Source organism: Neomonachus schauinslandi, chromosome 3 (genome assembly GCF_002201575.2).
Source record: "Neomonachus schauinslandi chromosome 3, ASM220157v2, whole genome shotgun sequence".
Lineage (NCBI taxonomy): Eukaryota > Metazoa > Chordata > Mammalia > Carnivora > Phocidae > Neomonachus > Neomonachus schauinslandi.
The window spans coordinates 72,557,181-72,577,905 of NC_058405.1; the positions used below are offsets into that span (position 1 = coordinate 72,557,181).

Consider the following 20,725-nt stretch of genomic DNA (forward strand, 5'->3'; position numbering starts at 1 on the left):
TGCCTGTTGTATTTGCTCAGGAGACAGATGAACACATTGAGGTGAACAGAGTTTGGACTCTCAGCCTTTGGAAACCCAGGTGGGCTTCCTAAAACAGCAGTGGTCTGAGGCTGATTTGCATTTCCAGAATTCTACTACAAATGATCTTCTAAAAGGAATTCCTAGGAACACTGTGACCTGTCTCTGCATACAGCGTCATCAGAAATTTTAGTGCAAGGTCAGGTTTTGCTGGGTTGGTGTTTTTTTTTCCTCTCATTTTGATGAAGTTGTATAAAAGGGGAAAGAAATATTTCTAGGATTTAAAATATACACTTGATGACACTGTTGATTGGAATGGCAGATTTTTCCTTGGGAAATGGACCCCTCTGCCTCCCAGCTCTGTGCCCCCTCTAGGGCGCAAGCATGAAGGAGATGATCCATTCTATCCATCATTGGGGACAGCTGATTAGGACCACATGGTGAGAGTTTAGAGAAGAGTAACTTAACTCTTATCCATTCTCCTTTCCAACTCTGTGAAAATTTGATAGAATAACTTCTTGGTATCTTCAAGCCCTGCCATTTCATATTTCCTTTCTAGAAACATTTTGTCTTTAGACCAAGGGTCTTTGGCCATAGAAAACACTTGTGTGTGATTGGGATGGAAGCCCCTCCTATGTAGATTTGCTGACAATCAGGAGCATTGCATCTTCTTTCCCTGGTCCCTGCCCCAGACCTTGTGTTTACCTAGCATATTCCTAGGAATTCAACCTTAGCCCTTGATGGTACCTGCCAAATGTTCCAGCCCTTCCCTCAGAAAGAGAGTGTTTTCTAACACTCCCTAGGCTCCCTACCAGAAAATTTTGGCCAGCTAGCTAAGCTTTGCTATACAATTGTATATCACAAGACATTGAGTACAACTACATAAATACTAAAAAATAATCGGAATGAACATAGTCTTGAATGAGCCATTTGGACACAGCCTCAGACTTTGAGAAGTTAACGATTGAGGTACAATCAATGAAATCTCAAGATGGCAGTGAAGTCCAAAGGCAATAAAATTGACTATACCCTCTCATTTTCCTTCTACAATCAAGAAGGGTGAAGAACAATACATCAAAACTTTATGGCTTTAAGGATTTTTAAAAATCTCCTCTAAGTGAATCTTTTAAGAACGAGCAAGGGGCTTTTTCAGGAGAAATCCCCTTAAGCCAAGAAGGCTTTAAGTTTCTGACATTCTGTAACTTTCTTTAACAATGATAATGAAATGCCTGCCCTATCTGGAGACCCAGAGAAGATCTGTTTTGATCTTTATGGTCCTTGCAGTTCTGATATTCTTACGTTTTTCTTTACTATTTAAAATATCATTGTTTTGTCATCTGATGCATTTTGCTGGGTTACCTTGGCATCGTCTTGACCCACAGATTGCGCTTCTCAAAATGGGTGACTTACTAAAACCATAAACACCCTGCCTTCCCTCATCAAATGTCAACCAGTGGGCTGTTGTGAGTTGAAACCACATGATCTGTTTCAGATTAGGTTTAAATCCCTGTTCTGATACATGCTAGGTCTTTGACTTTGTACAAATTCCTTAGTAAGAATAATGGTTAACACTGAGGTCTCACTCTGCTGGACACCACGGGAAGCACTTTGCATAGGGAGTGGTTTTCATTTCCTCCACAGGGCTCTGAATAGTGCTGCCATTTTATCTCCATTTCATGGAAAGGTTAAGTAACTTGTTCACATAAGGAGTCCTATAACCGATACACAGTAAAGAGGGCAACGAAGTTCTTGCCCTTCGCCACCTCTAACAGTCAGGAGTTCGTAGCTGTGTGAGCGTTTACTCTGACGGCTACTGCTGTTGTTAATGTGATCAACTTCTGAGCCTTGGCTTCCTCACCTATAAAATGAGAAGAGGACTACTTCTCGGGCTTGTCAGGAGATTAAATGAGATGATCAACATAACGCTGTGCCTGTGCTTAGAAGGATCAATCAGCAATAATTACTTTGTGAAGGGCACCATGCTGGGCAGACTAGAAATTATAGAGATGACAACCTTAACTCTCAAGGGGCCTGCAATTGTTCGAGCAAATGAAATCTGTTACAATGAGCCAATTGCAAAGCACTATGGGAAAGAGCAGTAAGAGGAATATAGACCAGGACGCTCTGCCTGGGACACTTTCCCCCTCCCCACACCTCCCTCCAGCTCTTCTTCATCAGCTTACTCTTACTTTTAAGGTCTCAAGTTAAGCATCATCCCTTCTGGGTACCTCCCCAGGCTCCCCCAAACTAGGTTTGGTGCTTCTTCTGCTGCCCTCCCCTTTTCACATAGAACTCACCTCTCCCAGGCTCTGGGAGGACCAGGACTGACTGTTCTAGCTCCAGCACCCAGCACAGGGTCCCATACATAGGAGGTGCTCAAGAGTGTTTGCTAAATGAAAGGAAGGAAGGAAGGAAGGAAGGAAAGAAAAAAAGAAAGAGAAGGAAGGAAAGAAGGAAAGATGGGATTTTTCAGTTACATTAGCCTCACCTCATCTCCTGGACTTTGCTGAGGAAATTGAGGGCACACTGAGCAAATGAGCAAAATCTGGGGGCAAAACTCGTCTATCCTGTGGCAGAATCACAAATCCTAAAAATTTCCAACTGACTTAAACAGTGAACTGGGATTAACAAAATGAGATTTGACAAGAATAAGTGTAAAGGACTACATTTGGCTTTCAAAACCCACTAACTGCCCTGGGACCGTCCAGGGGAGGCTGTGACTGAGTGAGACGGACAGAGACTCCACATTGGCCAAGGCAAAGAATCCAATCTTGGACTGCATTAATAAATACGTCGCATTCAGGATAAAGGTGATGCGTGTCTTACCATTTCGTTTACACTTCAAGATGGACAATGAAAACAGGAATTCCAAGCAAATTTCTCAACCCCTCTAAACTTCATTTTCACCATCTGTAAAATGGGCACCTGCCTCATAGGGTTGTGAGCATCAAATAATTGGATGACTTTATTATCCCCATTGGCAAGGAACAACGAAAGAAAGGAACTGAAATGTTTAAAGAAGTAAAGAATTGGGTGGGAAGAAAGACACTATAGAATAGTCTCTTTCAAAGTTTTCTTATATGAAGAAGAGACTAAGCTTCTTCGTCTTTATGAACCTAGATGGCAGAAGTGCCATCTAAGAATGAAAGAAGTCAAGACAGGCATTTCAGTTTGACAGAAGGAAACACTTTCTAATGTCTAAAGCTATCCAAAACAAACTGTCTTGGGACCTGGTGAATTCCCCATTTGGTATTCCAACACAGGACAGGTGCTCACTTGGTGGGTCTGGATGAGATGATGCCTCAGGGTTGTCCCCCTGTTGGGATTCATTGAGGACTTGGTGTGTGTCACTATTATTTATTGATATCTGGCTCAGATTCATTACACATATCATCTCATTTCATGCTAACAACGCAATGGAATAAATTCCATTGTAAGTCTCCTTTTACAAAAAAGTTGACGAAATTCGATACTGTGCTCAAGGTTGCATACTCTGTAAGTTACCAAGTCAAGCTTTGGACCCTGATCTGGGTGACTCCAAAGCCCCCGCTCTTTCCAACGTGGCTTTGCCGGGGCTTCTGCCCCAGCCGCCTGGGAGCTTTGTGTGCCGTATGAAACAGAGTGGGGGAAGGTGGAGCATGGTGCAGGATTGCACACTGGAAGTGTGTGGGCCAGATTCAGCTGACATACGTTTTGATTGGCAGGCAGAGTGCTTTTGGCTGCCAATATTTAATAATTGGAGGAGTTCACATAAAAACCTGATTCCCTACTTATCTTTAAAAACTGGAAATTAGCCATATTGGCCCCTATTCCACTTGGCAACAGCTGGCTGCCGCAAGCAAGGACTGCCTCTTCCAGACCTGGTCCCCACACTCTCAACAGTCAGCTTTCTCACCGTCTCTCATCCTGTTACTCCCCTCATTTGCCTTCCTTGCCCGGCCCCCAGAGGGATGTCCGCGTGCCATGCCCAGTGTGAACATTCCAAGTGAATGAATGACAAATCGTAAGTTTGGGAATAGGAAGAGCGCTTGCCACCCTTTCTGGGTGAGGACTCTGAGCCCCAGGGAGTCCCATGGTGGCACAAGTTGTCAGTGCAGGACCTGAACGGAACCCTGGCTCCAGACTCCTCATGACTCTGGAAGGACTGTTTGCGTGATAGCTGCTCTCTAGGAGAACCCGAGTCCCAGCTGCGGAGGGGGTGACCAAGCGCCCCCTGTACTTGCCGACTGTACCCTTGGAAGGAATTCCATCTCTAGTCTCCATAAAACAGGACCTTCTCTGGTTTGGCTGTTCTCGGTCAGGAGGGGGCTATCACAGAGACCACCAAGGGATCACTGGCACTGACAGCAGAGAGAGCCAAGCTTGATTGCAGTCGTGAGAATTACTTGTCAGTCTGTGTTTTGGATTTCTAAGTTCTGTCAGAAGGACCATGCTACCCCTGTGTCTGTGCCCCCATTTCTCCCATTGGGGTGGATATTTGAAGGTGGTGTTGCCCCCGAGTCATTCAGGAGGGTCAGGGCCAGATGTCGGTGTGGTGGAGAGAGAATGGTCTAGAATCAGGAAACCTGAATTCAGTTTTGGCTCAACCGTTCATATTATTCCTGTGCTCCTTCTCTCTGGGCCTCAGTTTCCTCTTCTGTAAGATGAGAGACAGTGTTAGGATATCATAAAAGCCTCTTAACAGTTTTACAGTTTCATGATTCAGAGGCAGAACTGGAAATAATAGGACTTGGGACATGGCCAAAATCTTGGCAGTAGAAGAAAGTTACAATAGTCCTTCAGAGCTCCTTGCATCTTCCTCTCCTTTCTCCTTCATTTGTGCTTCATTTCCTTCTTTGCTTCCTTCCTGCTGTCTGTCCTTCCTTCCTTCCCTCCATCTTGCCTTCCTTTTGTCTTTCCATCCATCCATCCATCCATCCTTCCATCTTTCCATCTATCTTTCCTCCTTTCCATCCATCCATCCATCCATCCATCCATCCATCCATCCATCCATCCATCCTTCCTCCTTCCTTTCCACTCTTCCTCTCTTCCTCCTTACCTTCCTTCCTGTCTTTCTCTTTTTCTTTTCTTTTTGAGATGCTTCAGATGATCAAGATGAAGAGCTAACAGGTCATTCAACTAAGCAGCTTTGCATGAACACCCAGTCAGCGAGGCTCCAGGGCACACGGAACGCCTGAGACCTCTGCTTTTCTGGATCTTATAGTCCTAGTCAAGCTTACCATCTACTCAGCACTCCACTCTTATTTAGATCTTCAACTAACTTATTTAGATCTTAGCTATAATTGTTAAAAAATGACGTTCCTCTTCTCCTTTAAGGCAACATTTCATACTTTTTCCTCTGATCAATCTGAAAATTTCTGTGTGGGGGAGGTATGTGTGCTGAGCAGAGAGCCGAACTGTAGTAGAAAGACCTTGAGTTCACGGACTATGATTTATGCACAGCGCTGGGTGTTTAATACATTCCGATTTCACCTTTTTTCTTGCTTCACCTGATATCTTCTCCATAAACATCAGCTGACTGTCTCCCACGTGCCCAGCCTGTGCTGGACACAGGGCTGAGATGGTTGATTACCCTGATCTGCCGCTAGCTGCCCATGTTTCAAGGAGCAAGTTCATGAAAGATGCAAGAGGAAGGAGTGAGGGTGGACTGTCGTCTGTGTTTTCTGCTCTCCTTTCTAACTCTTGTCCTTTTCTCCTCCCTTGCTATTCAATTAGCTGTTGTAACTGGGCCAGTGGGGCTTCAAAGTGAGACAAGGCAAAACTACATGTTTCTCTTCTGAAGAAAGGTAGTCAGGAAAGAGCTTTTCCAAAAAGAGGCATTTCTTATTTTGTACCACACAAATAATACATTTAAAAAATTTTTAATTTTGGGATAGCATCTCAAGATGCTATCTTGAGACATGATGACCTTTCTCTATTTGCCTTGCTTGAACAGAAATATTTCTGTACAGTATCTATCTAGATGACAGAAGCTGGAAGCTGATATTCCCAGGTCAGCCACCCCAGGATTTTTCTCACTTTTGAATCCAAATACTGAGCCACCACTATTGGTAACTGTGATTATAATCTATAATTAGGGTTGGTGGTAAACTACCCCTGAGGTTTTATGATATTCATTTGGAAAATCAGGATAACTTGCTAGGAAATACCTAATTGAATACTCTGTATGGCCTATCATCCTCAGACATGTTAGTCAAGTGACTTCTTTAAATGAAGGCAGAGATGTTTCACTGTGCTCCCCGCTGAGCAGGGGCTAAGAGGAACGGAAGGACATATTTGCAGTCAGGATGACTTTGTCACAGGGGAAAATTGCATTTTTCATGAGTAGCCCACCCGGATGCAAAGGGGAGTGGGAGAAAAAGGTTGCAAGGACCCATAACGTGAAGAGTTTGCACTGGATGATCTCCAGGAACTATTCCAGCTCAAAAAACAGTGCGTCACTGTTTTTAAGAAAGAGCCCCAAGTTCTGATGTTTTCAAAGTATGCTTTTGAGATACAACAATTCACCCATTTAAAAGTGTACCATTTAATAGTTTTCAGCATATTGACAGATATATGCAGCCATCAGCACCATCAGTTTTAGAACATTTCATTATCTCAAGAAGAACCCCTGTACACTTTAGCTATACCCTTTCTCCATCCTTAGCTCCCAGCCTGAAGCCACCACTACTAATATATTTTCTGTCCCTATAGATTTGCCTAGTCCGGATATTTCATAGAAATAGAATCAAATATGTGGTATTTTATTATTAAATATATAAATATATTGATGGCTTTTTTCACTCAGCATGTTTTAAAGTTTATCCATGTTGTATTGTACCACGTATGAGCATTTCATCTCTTTTTGTTGCTGGATAATATTCCACTGTATGGATCTACCACATTTTAGCTACCCATTTATCAGTAGATGGACATTTGAGTTGTTCCCATGTTTTGGCTATGACATTCATATGCAAGTTTTTGTGTGGACGTAAGTTTTCATCTTCTTTTCTTTTTTTTTTTTTTAAAGCTTTTATTTATTTATTTGAGAGAGAGAGAATGAGAGACAGAGAGCACGAGAGGGAAGAGGGCAGAGGAAGAAGCAGATCCCCTGCTGAGCAGGGAGCCCGATGCGGGACTCGATCCCGGGACTCCAGAATCATGACCTGAGCCGAAGGCAGTCGCTTAACCAACTGAGCCACCCAGGCGCCCAAGTTTTCATTTTCTTGGGTAGATACCTAGTGGAGGAATTTGCTGGGTCCTATGGTAACTCAATGTTTAACCATTTGAAGAAATGCCAGACTGTTTTCCAAAGTGGTTTTACCATTTTACATTCCTATCAACAGTGTATGAGGGTTCCAATTTTTCCAAATCCTTGCCAGTACTTGTTATTGTGGGTTTTTATTTATTATTACAGCCATCCAATTGGATGTGAAGCAGTATCTCGTTCTAGTGTGGATTTGTATTTCCCTGATGACTCATGATGTTGAACATCTAGTCATGCGCTTATTGGCCATTTGTGTATCTTCTGTGGAGAAAGGTCTATTCAGAGCATTTTTCCAGTTTTTAATTGGGCTATTTGTCTTTATTATGAGTTGTAAGAGTTCCTCAATTTTTTATTAATATTATATATTAATATATTTTATATAATTATATATTTAAATATTTAATATCATCTAGATATAGAGTGTAGTGACACGTTACAGATATATATATGTCTAGATTTTAATGTATTCTAGATTTGTATAAATATATACTAGATATTCTAGATACAGGTCCCTTATCAGATATATAATTTGCAAATATTTTCCTCATTCTGTGGGTTCTCACTTTCTTTGATAGTATTCTTTGAAGCACAAAAGTTTTAAATTTTGATGAATTCCAGTGGATCTATTTTTTTCTTTTGTTACTTGTATCATAGTAAGAATCCAGTGCCAAATCCGAGATCATGAAGATTCACCTCAAGGCCTTCTTTTGAGAGTTTTATAACTTTAATTCTTACATTTAGGTCTTTGATCCATTTTGAGTTAGTATTTGTGTATGGTGTGATAGAAAGGTCCAGCTTGATTCTTTTGCATGTGAAGTTACTCCAGCACCATTTGTCGAAAAGCCTATTCTTTCCGCATCGAATGATCTTGGCACCTTTGTCAAAAATCAACTGACCCATAGACTCATGGGCTTACTTCTGGATTCTTAGTTCTACTCCATTGATCTATGTGTCTGTCCTTACTCTAGTACCACACTGTCTTAATCACTTTTGCTTATAGTTTTTGTGGTAACTTGAAATTGAGAAGTGTAGTTTTACACTTCTTGTGTTAAATATATTCCTAAGTACTTTTTTCTTTTTGATGGCTGTTGTAAATGGAATTGTTTTCTTAATTTCATTTTCAGATTGCTCATGCAAGTATATAGAAATATAATTTGCTTTTGTATATTGTTTTTGGACCCTGCAATCTTGTTGAACTTATTTACTAGTTCTAATAGTTGTTTTTTTTTGTGTGTGTGAATTCCTTAGGATTTTCTATATACAAGATTATGTCATCTGAAAATAGAGAAAATCTTATCTCTTATTTCTTTTTCTTGCCCAATTGTGCTGGCTAGAATGTTTATTGCATTATTCACGATAGCCATGGTGCCTCTAATATAATGTTGAATAGAAGTAGTGAGAGTGGACGACCTTGTCTTGTTCCTAATCTTAAAGAGAAGGCATCCAGTATTTCGTCATTAGTATGACATTAGCTGTTAGGGGTTTTTTTGTTTTTGTTTTTTGTTTTTTTGTAGATTTCCTTAACAGGTTGAAGAAGTTCCCTTCTATTACTGGTTTGTTGAGTGTTTTTATCTTGAAAGGGGTTTGGATTCTGTCAAATGCTTTTACTGCATCTACTGAAATGATCGTATGCTTTTTGATTTTTATTCTATTGATATGGTATATTAATGACATTGATTTTTGGATGTTAAACCAATCTTGCATTCCTGGAACAAATCCCACTCAGTCATGGTGTATCATTCTTTTTAAATGTATTCAGTTTGCTAGTGTTTTGTTGAGCTTTTTTGTATCCACATTCACAAAAGATACTGATCTGTGGTTTCCTTGTGATGTCTTTGGTTTTGGTATCAGACTGCCCTCAGAATGAATTGGGAAGTTTTCCCTTCTGTTTTAGAACAGTTTTTGAAGAATTGGTATTAGTTATTTAAATGTTTGATAGAATTCACTTGCCATCTGGGCCTGGGCTTTTCTTTGTGGGTAGTGTTTTGGTTACTAATTCAATCTCTTTACTTATAGGTCTATTTGGGTTGTCTGTTTCTTGCTGGGTTAGTTTCAGTAGTTTATGTCTTTCTAGGAACCTGTCCATTTCAGGTTATCTAACTTACTGGCACACAATTAACAATATTCCTTTATAATGCTTTTTATTCTAGTAATGCTGGTAGTAATGTCTCCTGTTTCCTCTCTGATTTATTAATTTGTCTTCTCTCTTTTTTTCTTGTCTTGGCCTGTCTGTTTAAATGTTTTCCAATTTGTTAATCTTTTTTTTTTTTTTAAGTTTTTATTTATTTTTTTGAGAGATAAAACACGAAAGAGAAAGCAAGTGCGCACGAGGGGGGGCGGGGCGGAGAGAAGAAGAGGGAGGGGCACGAGAGGGCAGAAGGAGAGGGAGAAGCATACTCCTTGCTGAGCAGGGAGCACGATGCGGGGCTCCATCCCAGGACCCCAGGATCATGACCTGAGCTGAAGGTCTTAACTGACTGAGCCACCCAGGAGCCCCATCCAATTTGTTCATCTTTTCAAAGAACTAGCTCTTGGTTTCACAGATTTTTCTCTATTGTTTTTCTGTTCTCTACTTCATCCATTTCTACTCTAATCTTTATTCTTTCCTTCCTTCTGCTTCCTCTAGGTTTAGTTTGCTGCTCTTTCCCTAGAGTTTTAAGGTGGAAGAGTGGGTTATTGACTTGAGGTCTCTCTCTTTTCTCAGTGGAGGCATACAGCTATAAATTTCCCTCCAGACAGCTATAAATGTTAGCTCCATCCCATAAGTTTTGGAATATGACATCTTCATCTTCATTCATCAATTTTCTCATTTCCCTTTTGATTTCTTCTTTGTTTCATTCACTAGTTAGGAGGGTGTTGTTTAATATGTGGGCTTCCCAAGTTTCTTGCTGTTACTGATTTTGGTTTTCATTCTACCGTAGTCAGAGAATACTCTTTGTATTATTTCTGTCCTTTTAAATTTGTTGATGTTTGTTTCATGGCCTAGCATACAGTTTATCCTAGAGAATGCTCCACGTACACTTGAGAAGAATATATAGCCAGCTGTGATGGCTCGGGTCTCTTATAGGTGTCTCTTGGGCCTCTCTGGTTATTAGTGTTGTTCAAGCTCTCTATTTCCTTTTTGATTCTCTGTCTAGTTGTTCTATTGAAGTTGGGATATTGAAATCTTCATCTGTGATTGTTGAATGGTCTATTTCTGTCATTTCTCTCAGTTTTTGCCTCATGTATTTTGTTACTCTGTTGTTAGTTGCAGATGTTTATAATTATTATATCTTCCTGATGGATTGACCCTATTCTTATTATAAAATGTCCCTCTTTATCCCTAGTAACATTTCTTGTTTTAGAGTCTATTTTATCTAATATTAGTATAGCTACTTCAGCTTTCTTATGGTTGCTCCAAAGCTCTGCTTTGAATTTTCATAGACTTTGATGGGCACTGTAAATGAGTGAAGAAATTACCCCTTTTCCTTTTTACCCCCCTTCATCTTTCAAATGAAATATTTTACCAATCAACCAACTCTCCTTGAGCACTAAGTATGGTCCCCAACACGAAAACCTGTGTGACGTGAAAACTCTTGGGTCTAGATTAGAACCCTTTCATGGGATTGGTTCATCCTCTTCACTTCATCCTCAATAAATTAAAATCACATCCTCCTCTAAAATAACGAGGAGTCGTCATGACCAGAACTTAGAGGTAAGAAACTGAAATTCAGAAAAGGAAATCAGGAAAAATTTTATTAAAATCAGAGGACTACGAAGGTTTTAGGAAAAAGATGTTTACTCTTGAACTCCTCTTCAAGTCAGAAAAGCTTCCCCGAATTCTTTGGGTCGTTCACTTGCCCCGAATGCAGCAGAAGAACCCCCAAGTGATGCTGGTGGGAAATGGCATGGAATGAGGATGGCATGCTGGGACCCCTGTGTCTGTGGGGCTTACTGTGCCAGAGTGAGTACAGATTTCAAAAGGAAAAAACACATTTAAAAAAACAGATGTAATGCCACTCAGAGCACAGAGAGTAAAGTGATTTGCCTGAGGTTTCACAACCAGTGATGTCCCTGTTTGATCTTTCCCTGAGTCTGAGCCCACTTGTTGTCCTAGAGGAGGATAGCCCCGATCCTGCCATTAGAGGAGAGCACCTCACATTCTGGGCCAGTTTGCTGTCACTGCTCTGAGCTCTAGGATTCAGAGAGGGGAGGGTGGCGTGACCTCTGCCTAGCTGGGTGTTGGCACGAGGCCCTGGTGACAGTGTGTCTGCGCTGTGAGTGTGCCGACAATCTTTGGAGCAGCTCTTCCTCGCTCAACAACCAGCCAATTTGGTCTCAGGAAACCACTCCGCAGTGCTGGCTGGGTTCAGAAGTCATTTTTAATTTTGTGACAAAGACAAATGTGTCCTAGGGGAGTAGTAAGTGGTTTTACTGGTGATATTAATGGAACCATGACCTCTTCTGTATCTATGGTCCTACAAAACAAAAAATGTTTGTATTATAATATGTCAGGCAAGTTCATTCTTAGCCCTTCCTTGAAGCAAATTGTAGAGGAAGTATACTATTAATAAGCCCAGAGCATAGTGTGTGTGTGTGTGTGTGTGTGTGTGTGTCCACAGTCATAATCTCATTTGCAAACACAGTGGATTTTAACCAACTGCTGACTTGATACAAATGATGTACCTTGAATTGTGTTGGGATGGACACAATTCACTGAAGTTCCGAACAGAAGTGCAGTGGGCCCAGGGCTGATATTGGTATTGGCTTGTCGAGGCCAAGAGTTGTAGTCAAATTCAAGTGTTGGGGGGATCCAAAGTGACAAAGGGAAAGGAAACATTCAAAGGCACATGGAGTTCACCTCTTCTGTTTTCATTTGGGATGGGAATTCATTAGCCTAGATATGACTACACTGATGTTTACTATTTCCTGCCCCAACTTTTTATGCCAGTGCCCTTTGTTGCAAATAGTTGCTTAAGGAGACAGTAAATTAAATGTGAAGGATTTACAGTTTAGTTACATGAATTAAACCATTTCCTGGTGTTTGTGTTTACCTTGGGACTCACAAAGAAGACAAAAATATAGACTCACAGGAGGAAGGAAAGGAATGATCAAATCCCAATAGTTTCTGCCTGAATGTCTAGCTCAGCAACTTTATTTAAGGGAGGAATTTTGTGCTGATAAGTGAATCTTTGTCTCTGTATAATTAACTTTTCCTCTCTGCATATGTTGCTACACCCACTGAGCTCTCCTAATAGACATATAGCTATTAACTGTGCAGTGTTAATGTCTATTGGGCAAAACTAAAGTATATCAAATGGCAGAATTGATAGTTTTCCTCAAGTAAAAATGGATGCTGCTTTATAATTTGAGACTTAAATTTAATAATTCAAAATGTTATTATAAAATAATACATGATCATTCTAGAAAATCTGACAAATATATAAAAAGGTAGATAAGAAAATAACAACAAAGCCACTACTCAAACATTTTAGTGTATTTTTTTCTATGCCATAGACGAATATATAGTTATACCTTTTATAGTTAATTTTTTTTTATACCTTTTATAGTTAAGATCATGGGTATAATTTGTGATTTTCATATATCCCAACCCCCTCTCTCCGTAAGTTCAAATCTCTCATAAAAATAAGAAAAGTAAGAGCCAGCACATATCCAGTATTAACTGTCTGCCAGGTACCATTCTAACCACTTTACATATATTCCTTCATGTAACCTTCATAATAGCCCTTTGAAGTAGATTTTGCAAATGAAACACAGAGAGTAAAATGATTTGCCTGAGGTTTCACAACCAGTAAGGGGGAGAGCCAGGATTCCAACCCAGTTTGTAAAGTGTGAGCTCTGAACCCCCACCATCTGCTGATGCCCTCTGACTCAGCCTTTGTAACCGCCCTGTCCCCAAGCCTACCCTCACAGCCCTGCCCCTGGGTGATTGTCCTCTTCTCAGAATTCCTCTAATACTAGACAGTATGACAGGGCACATCCTTTCCCCACTGTGTGTGTGTGACAATCAGGCTGAGTCTCTGAAGAGCAGTTGCTGGCTACAGCCCTTGTGGGGTTGGGTGGGGGGGTAGGGGGAGTTCCAGCCCTGAGGGTGGTACAGGGGAAGGTCAGGAGATATTGGCCTCCAGGCCTGGCTCTGCTCACCTCATTTCACATATTTACACCTCTGTCTTATCTGTAAAAGGACAGAGTTGTTGGATAGCCCTTCATCCATTTTGTTAGGTCATTCATTCATTCACTGACTACACGTCAGACTGAGATGCGTACAATCTGTCTCCTCTCCTGTAGGAATTCATCAGCCAGTTTGTAGCCAGAGAAGTAACCTGCCCGTTGAGTGTAGAGTGTGTGAAGTGTGGTTATTGGAGAATGTTGGGGATTTGGGGAGGGCCCCTAAGGTGGGCTGGGGCAGAGAAAGGGTATAAGGAAGGGGCTGGCCTAGCAAGGCTTCCCAGAGGACAAGGAGGAATTCTGTGTCTAGCGTGTGTCAAATGATTCCATCTTAAGCAGGCTACACCAATGTTACTTTTTACAGGAATTTATTGTCTCACATTCTAGAAACTAGAGGTTGAAATCAGCGTGTCAGTGGGACCACGCTACCTCTGAAACCTGTAGGGAGGGGGCTCCTTCTATGTCTCTTCCTACCTGTGGTGGTTGCTGGCAATCCTTGGCAGCCCCCAACTTGCACCTCATCACTCAGTCTCTCCCTGTGTATTCATGTGGCTTCTCCGCCCACACCCCCCACGTCCGTCTCCTTGGGGCCATCTTCCTAAAAAGGCACCAGTCATACTGGAGTAGGAACCCACCCTACTTAACTGATAAGTCCATAAGCAATGACTCCATTTGACCCAAATGAGGTCACATTCTGAAGTACTGAGTCACATTCTGAAGTGAGGAACTTCCACATTTTGGTTTTGGGTGGGGGGGGGACACAGTTCAACCCACAACAACTTCATAGCCACCATCTAGTCCAGGCAACCACTGCCTACTTACTGCTGTGTGTCTCCATTCTCCATTCAGCATCCAGAGCGAGCTTCCTTAAAGTACAGCAAGCAGGTGGGGGGAACTCGTTGGATCTTTCAGGTCCAGTTGGAGAGAGTTAACACCATACTTCTTTCCATCTGGGTGTCCAAGGCTGAAGCCAAGGGCAGAAGATGGGAACACAGTGACTCCTGAAGAGATCATGAGATGTCAATGGGTCCCTGAGGGTGAGGGCATTGGAGGCTGTTCGAATGTTCCTAAAGGATCTGATGCTCCTTCTGGTCCACAGAGGAACCACAGAGAAGTTGAACAGGTGGTTTGAATCCTTTTGGCCTCTGAGACTTGGCCAGATGCCATTCTTCTGAAGGGTGGTATCTTGGTGATTATTTAAAGCGTCTTCCAGCCCTCTCTGCATGTACTGGGACATACTGTGCTATTAGTAGATACCTAGCACATACTAAAGAAATCTAATCTGCCTAGGAAATCAGTGCAGTCCTCAACACCGCTTGTCCGGGCTTTCCCCTGGCCCCGAGCAGCTCAGAGCTTCTCACTCATTATTAGTCTGCGGGGAAAGGTCTAGAAAACCTTTAAGTCAGGCTTCTGTCATTCAAATGCTAATCCTCTCTCCAAATTGACACCTCTGCATTACCTCTGTCTGCTCCAAGGTCAGCTGACCATTGCAGCCAGGGCCCTTTGACTCCTTACAAAGGCTCTGGAGGGCGCTTCCTGAGGCATTTAGCATAGCTGTGGTAAGAAGTGTATGCAGAATATTCTTCTTTCTTTCTCCCTGCGCTTTTATGGCTTTTTGCAATAGTGACCTAAACCCACCCCACCCCCACCCACCCCACACATCACAATGGCATTTTAGGGCATCAGGGGCAATCTGACCCAAGGTCAAGACCTCTTTAAGGAATTTGGTTTATTACAGAAGCATTCTGTTTCTGGGCAAAAACAAAGAGGGCCAAATTCAGAGACAAGAATGTGAATTTATGGATTATATTAAGAGGGACTCGTGTCAGTGACCATCCCGCCTCACCCAGCTACGGTGTCTAGATGTTGTTGAATCAACCATTCATATATATATATATATATATATATATATATTATGTATTTTTCATTTTCTTCTCATTCAGATACAGGTAGACCTTTCTTAGAGATGCACAGTGAAATACCCGAAATTATATATATGACTGAAGGAAGGGAGATCGTCATCCCCTGCCGGGTCACGTCACCTAACATCACTGTGACTTTAAAAAAGGTAAAACCGAGCAATGCTTCTCTCAGAAAATCTTTACTGCAAGTGAGCACAATGAATTTCAAGTCCTTTTATCTCTCTGGAATGATTTTCTCACACATTTGGGCTGCTCAGTGGACTTTTCTGGAATATCCTTTTACTATAAAGGATAAGTGCTAGAAGTCATACCCAGGCATGTACTTAAATGAAATATCATGACAATGTGGTGGGCATAAATCTGTGTGAATATAATGAAAGAACGAAAATCATGCAAATGTTCATATATTGCCACAAATCCAAGTGTTTGCAAATGTGAGAAAAACCAATTCTGTTGCTTATACAAAGTAATACCTTGGCAGAGAGTGGTTACTCTAGATTTTTGCTAAGGACAGAACTGTGAGACAGGTGCCCGTGGACCCACCACCTTTAGTTTGGGTTGTGACGTTCCTGGGAACAAAAAGCTTATGTCCTGCTGGGCAGCCAAACCTAGCTGCTTAGGGAAAGGGAAAAAAAGGGAGTGGGGGCAAGAAAGCTACACATGACATTTTTTTCTTCATATCAAGTTGTAAACCATGCATGTGGAGAAAGAAAAAGATTTGGGATGGAATCTAATAAAGATAAAAGCTAAAATGTCACATTCTAGCTAATTCATCGATGCTAAGAGTTTGGGAACAGACTAGGGTGAAGAGGTGGACAAGCGCTCCCCAAATGGAAAATGGTGGTGAGTCCCGAGAGCTTTGAGCTTTAAGAGGAAAAGTTAAGCCTTTCTCAAGGCAGCACGAAGCACCACCATCACCCTGTAGGTACTCACGAAGTGTTTGGTGGTCGCAGTAGTCGAGTCTGAAAAGCTTGGAGGAATTTCCAGTATCACTAGAGTCCTGGAATATGATGGAGGTGTCTCCCAGTCTTCTTCCCTTGAATTCACTTTCCTACATTATTGATTTGATTTAAGCCCTCAGGATAGTCCATCGGTGACAGGTTTTAGCTTCCATTATATGTATGTGTCCCTGCCAGTAATTATAAAAGCATTGTATTTCAGAGCTGGAAGCATCAGAGGAGTTTAAACCAATGGGTGGAAGGAAAAACTGAGATTCTGGGGGAGTTGGGGACCTCCCAGACCACACTGGGCTTTGGAATCCGTATCTTGACCTCTCCTTCCATGCCCTTGCCACCTTGGTTAATGGTTTAGTTTGCACAGAAGAAAGACCAGAGTGGTTAAGAACAGAGCCCCGTGACACGCTGCCTGGATTCTGATCACCCAACCACTTAACCTGCTGGACAAACTGGCAAATTATCAAAACTCCCTCCACCTCAGTTTCCTCATTGGAGAGATGGGGTCTCACCCACCTCACATGGATGTTAGGAAATAACTGAGGTGATACGTAAAAAGCCCTTAGAACAGTTCCTTGTACAAGCTGAGCGCCATTAAGGGTTAGCTGTTATTATTTATCTAACAGCTTAATACCCAATACTTGATTTATTATCAAGTGATATTTATTATCAAGCGTGGTATCCACTCCTCTTAGTCTGAGGTAATAATCACTGTGTGATGACCGTGGAACATACCACGGGGCTGCCTTTTGGTTCTAGTGCAGATCATTTGTCTGTTGTAAGAAACAGTCCCACATTCCCCCATGTAAAAATATGAGGGGGGGGGAGCTTATTTTCTCTGTTTTTCTACCTAAGATTTATAACAGACATGAGAGAAAGAGAGAGGGGGGAGAGAGAGAGGGAGGGAAGAGAGAAAAGCACACTGTTCTAATAGGGATTTGGGTTTGCCACATATATATGGAAACTATTCGAACCTATTATGTATGTATGTCGCCCTAAAGTTGTAAGATCTTTTCCACTTCTCCACTTCTCCTTTTGTCCCTTTTAACCTGCTGTCCCCTCCCTCTCCTTTCCCCCGCTAGTATTGGCGGAGCCGTGTAAGCCGGAGACAGCCTCCCTGTCCAGTCCTTTCTCTCAGGGCTGCCCCTCTGCATGCCTCTCTGTGACACTCGTAGGCACCACCACAGCTGATGAGCTACATGGGCTTCTGCTAGTTTAGCTCTCGGCAGCTCGGAACAAAGCTTCTTGGTCAGTAGAATCCTACTAGTGGCCATAAGGGCAGATTAGAGTAAGCGAAACTTCCTCTGAAACCTTAAAGGAATTTAGTGTATTTCTCAGTTGTGCTGAAGAAGTCCATCAGTGAACCTTTCTTTTAGATTCGGTACATGCTCGTGTTCACCTATGTTTAAAGGATCATAGGTCTCAATCCCTGACTTAAATTTGTCTGAGCTTTCCCCTTAATAATTTGCACCAAATTAGAGGAGAAGGTTCTTTTCCTGCCACTGGAGATAAAGCCTTCCTAAGCCTGCAGATAGAATCATGATTTACTAGAACACTAAATGCATCCTTCACTTGCTTGCAAGTTCCTCATAAACAGGGTGCAGCTCATTTCAAAGCCGTGTGACACTCTGGTAACACAGACAGACGCAGACATGCTCACTGGGAGAGGGCGCTGGTGACGTTTCCCAGAGGAATTTCTGCCATGGAGTCACAAATCCCAGCCAGATTAGCTCCTTCAACAAGCAATATAAATAAATGATAAACAGATAAGCGATGCAAGGTGCACTTTTTAGAAGATGAAAAAGATCTGAAACATCTTCAGGGCAGTTTGCCCTTTCCTTTTTAATCTGTTGTGGGAAGGTAATCTGATTTTTTTCTTCCCCCCTTTTCCAGCAGGGCATAAGTCATAGTGGTTGTCAGAGATGCCTCTGAAATTGGGCTGGCAATCTGGCATCAGGGGAATTTGGCTGGGTCAATCAGTGGAGCACTATCCCCTTTATAAAGCCTCATCCCAAGGCGGATTGTTTATATGGTAATCTTTAAAAATAAAATTCTTGGCGTCCAGCGGAAGGCATAAGGGAAAATCAAATCATGGATTCCTTTCTTCTGTTTGGACTCAATGTGTCTGGGAATACTTCTAAGAATGTGAGAGCACTTCACTCACGACAGCATCTCCGGCCTCCACATCTGTTTGCAGCTGTCTTCACTGTCCATTTCCCTGGAGTTTCCCCTCCCAGAGGCAGAGTCGAGGCCCTCAGCCTTCCCAGAATGATAACCCCAGCGAGCACCAAGTGAATGCTATGAATCTCAAAGGACTGGGAATTCCTTAGTCCTCTGAGGACAGCCACCTCTTTACTAAATCATGAAAAGTGGGAGGACAAGTTATGGCTTGTTTAAAGCTCCAGATGATGAGGCCCAGGAGGGTAACCTGGCGGCCCCAGTGGAAAAAGTCCTAGTTGGTTTCTCTGTGGAGTCTCAGGCCAGTCCGTTACAAGGATGATTCCCAGAGGCCAAGCGATACGGGCTCCCAGTGCAAGTCTGACATGACAGCTAGGTCTATCCCGGGTGGGTGCAGCTTGTTGCCGAGGCTGATAATGAATTATCGTAATTGCTGTAGTTTATCATCATAATGTATATCTTGCTCCACGCGAAGAAAACTAAAGAGCCCATGATGACAAACTAAAGTTTTTACCTGGACCATTTTCATTTTCAATGAAAACTGTGTTTCCACAAATTACGAGGGAAAGAGTATTGCCATGGCGCTAGTACGATTTTCTTAAAACATCTTTTTTTTTTTTTTTCCTTTTCAGTTTCCCCTTGATACCCTGATCCCGGATGGACAACGAATAACCTGGGACAGTAGGAAGGGTTTTATAATAGCAAATGCAACATACAGAGAAATAGGGCTTCTGACCTGTGAAACAACAGTCAATGGGCATTTGTACAAGACCAACTATCTCACCTATCGACAAAGTAAGTGATGTTCCAAAGGCATGAGCGCAGGCGAAAACACCAAAATGCAGGGAAACCTTGATTTAAAAAAAAAAAAAAAAAACTCATTTCTTATGCTTGCAGCCAATACCATCCAAGACGTCCAGATAAGCACTCCAAGCCCAGTCAAGTTGCTTCGAGGTCGCACTCTTACCCTCAACTGCACTGCTACCACTGATTTGAACACGAGGGTTCAGATGACCTGGAGTTACCCTGGTGAAGTGAGTGACATTTTTCTCTGGCTTCTGGAGGGCAGTATTGCTTTCTGGCAAGTGACATGCCGCTGGGTTTTTGAGGTGGGGCAAAGTCAGCATCTTCTGACTCACGTGGCAGTTCCGAGTGAACAAGGAAGCTGTGGGTGTGTTTCGGGGGCTTCCCTCGTCTGATGTGCCGTGAGTGTGTGTGCATAGATACAGTCTTTTGATGTCTGGAGGTTTTGTTTTGAAGTATATAGGCTGGTATTTCTGTTGCATGATTCCGGGTGGAAAAGGGGATTGTTTCATCCTTGGAAACTGTTCTCTGGGATTTAGAGATGAGAGGGAAATTTATCACTCAATGCCAGGCAGGGCCTATCTGTGGTAAGAACAACAACAAAAAGCTGTTGTCAGCGCGTTAATTTCAGATACCCGCAGACAGCGAGGCACCTGATTGGAGCATGTTTGGAAAAGATATTCCAAGCCAGCCGGCCAGTATCCCCTTTGTTCAGTGACAAAGGAGCAATGCTGTCCTTCAGAAAAATGAGAAGAATGAAGACTGAGTCGGGGCTCCTTATTCAGACCAAACGTCCCTGCAAACAAACAGTCATCGTTTGCAGGCGTGTAGATGGGGAATCGATGATCAGCTGTTGTCACCGCGGCCCCCATTGGCTGGGTGGCAGTATGACGGATGGGGCATATCCCAGGCCCAGTCGTGCGTTCGGTCATTCAGATTGCGCAATCACAAAGGTTACCGATGATTAAATTTTATGCTAAGATTAATGCGTCAGCCCCAAGCTACTGTTATTTCTCATCAACATTTATTGCCATGGAAATAGAATAACTTGGCAACAAAAAGATGCAACAAGTGCCCTGTAGGAAGGACTCTTCAGTCCTATTTTCTAGAAAGTGATATTGTTTCATTTAAATAACAATGCTATGACTTGCAGCAATTGTTTCTGGGTTTTGATAGAAGTCAGATATTCTCAGTAAAAGCCAGGAGGGAACAAACTCTTATCCTGTTGGTGGCTGTACGACAAGATATGTTAAAACATCTACTGACTGCCAGTTACCTTCGAAAATGGCGCTGTCCAATAGAACTTCGTGTGATTGAAATATCTTTTCTGACTAATACAGTAACCACTAGCCACAGGTGGCTAATGAGGGCCTGGAATGTGGTTCCTGTGACTAAGGAACCGAATTTCTTATTTTAATTTTAACAGCCCACATGTG

General features: G+C 42.3%; 1 protein-coding gene across 1 annotated transcript in view; it reads left to right on the forward strand.

Annotated features, from left to right (window-relative positions):
- FLT1 (fms related receptor tyrosine kinase 1) overlaps nt 1-20,725 on the forward strand; it is a 220,809-nt gene that overhangs the window by 83,673 nt on the left and 116,411 nt on the right. Inside the window, exons 6-8 of the mRNA XM_021678191.2 lie at nt 15,376-15,500; nt 19,118-19,280; nt 19,383-19,519. Coding sequence (XP_021533866.2) covers nt 15,376-15,500; nt 19,118-19,280; nt 19,383-19,519 — 425 coding nt within the window. The remainder of the gene's footprint in view (nt 1-15,375; nt 15,501-19,117; nt 19,281-19,382; nt 19,520-20,725) is intronic.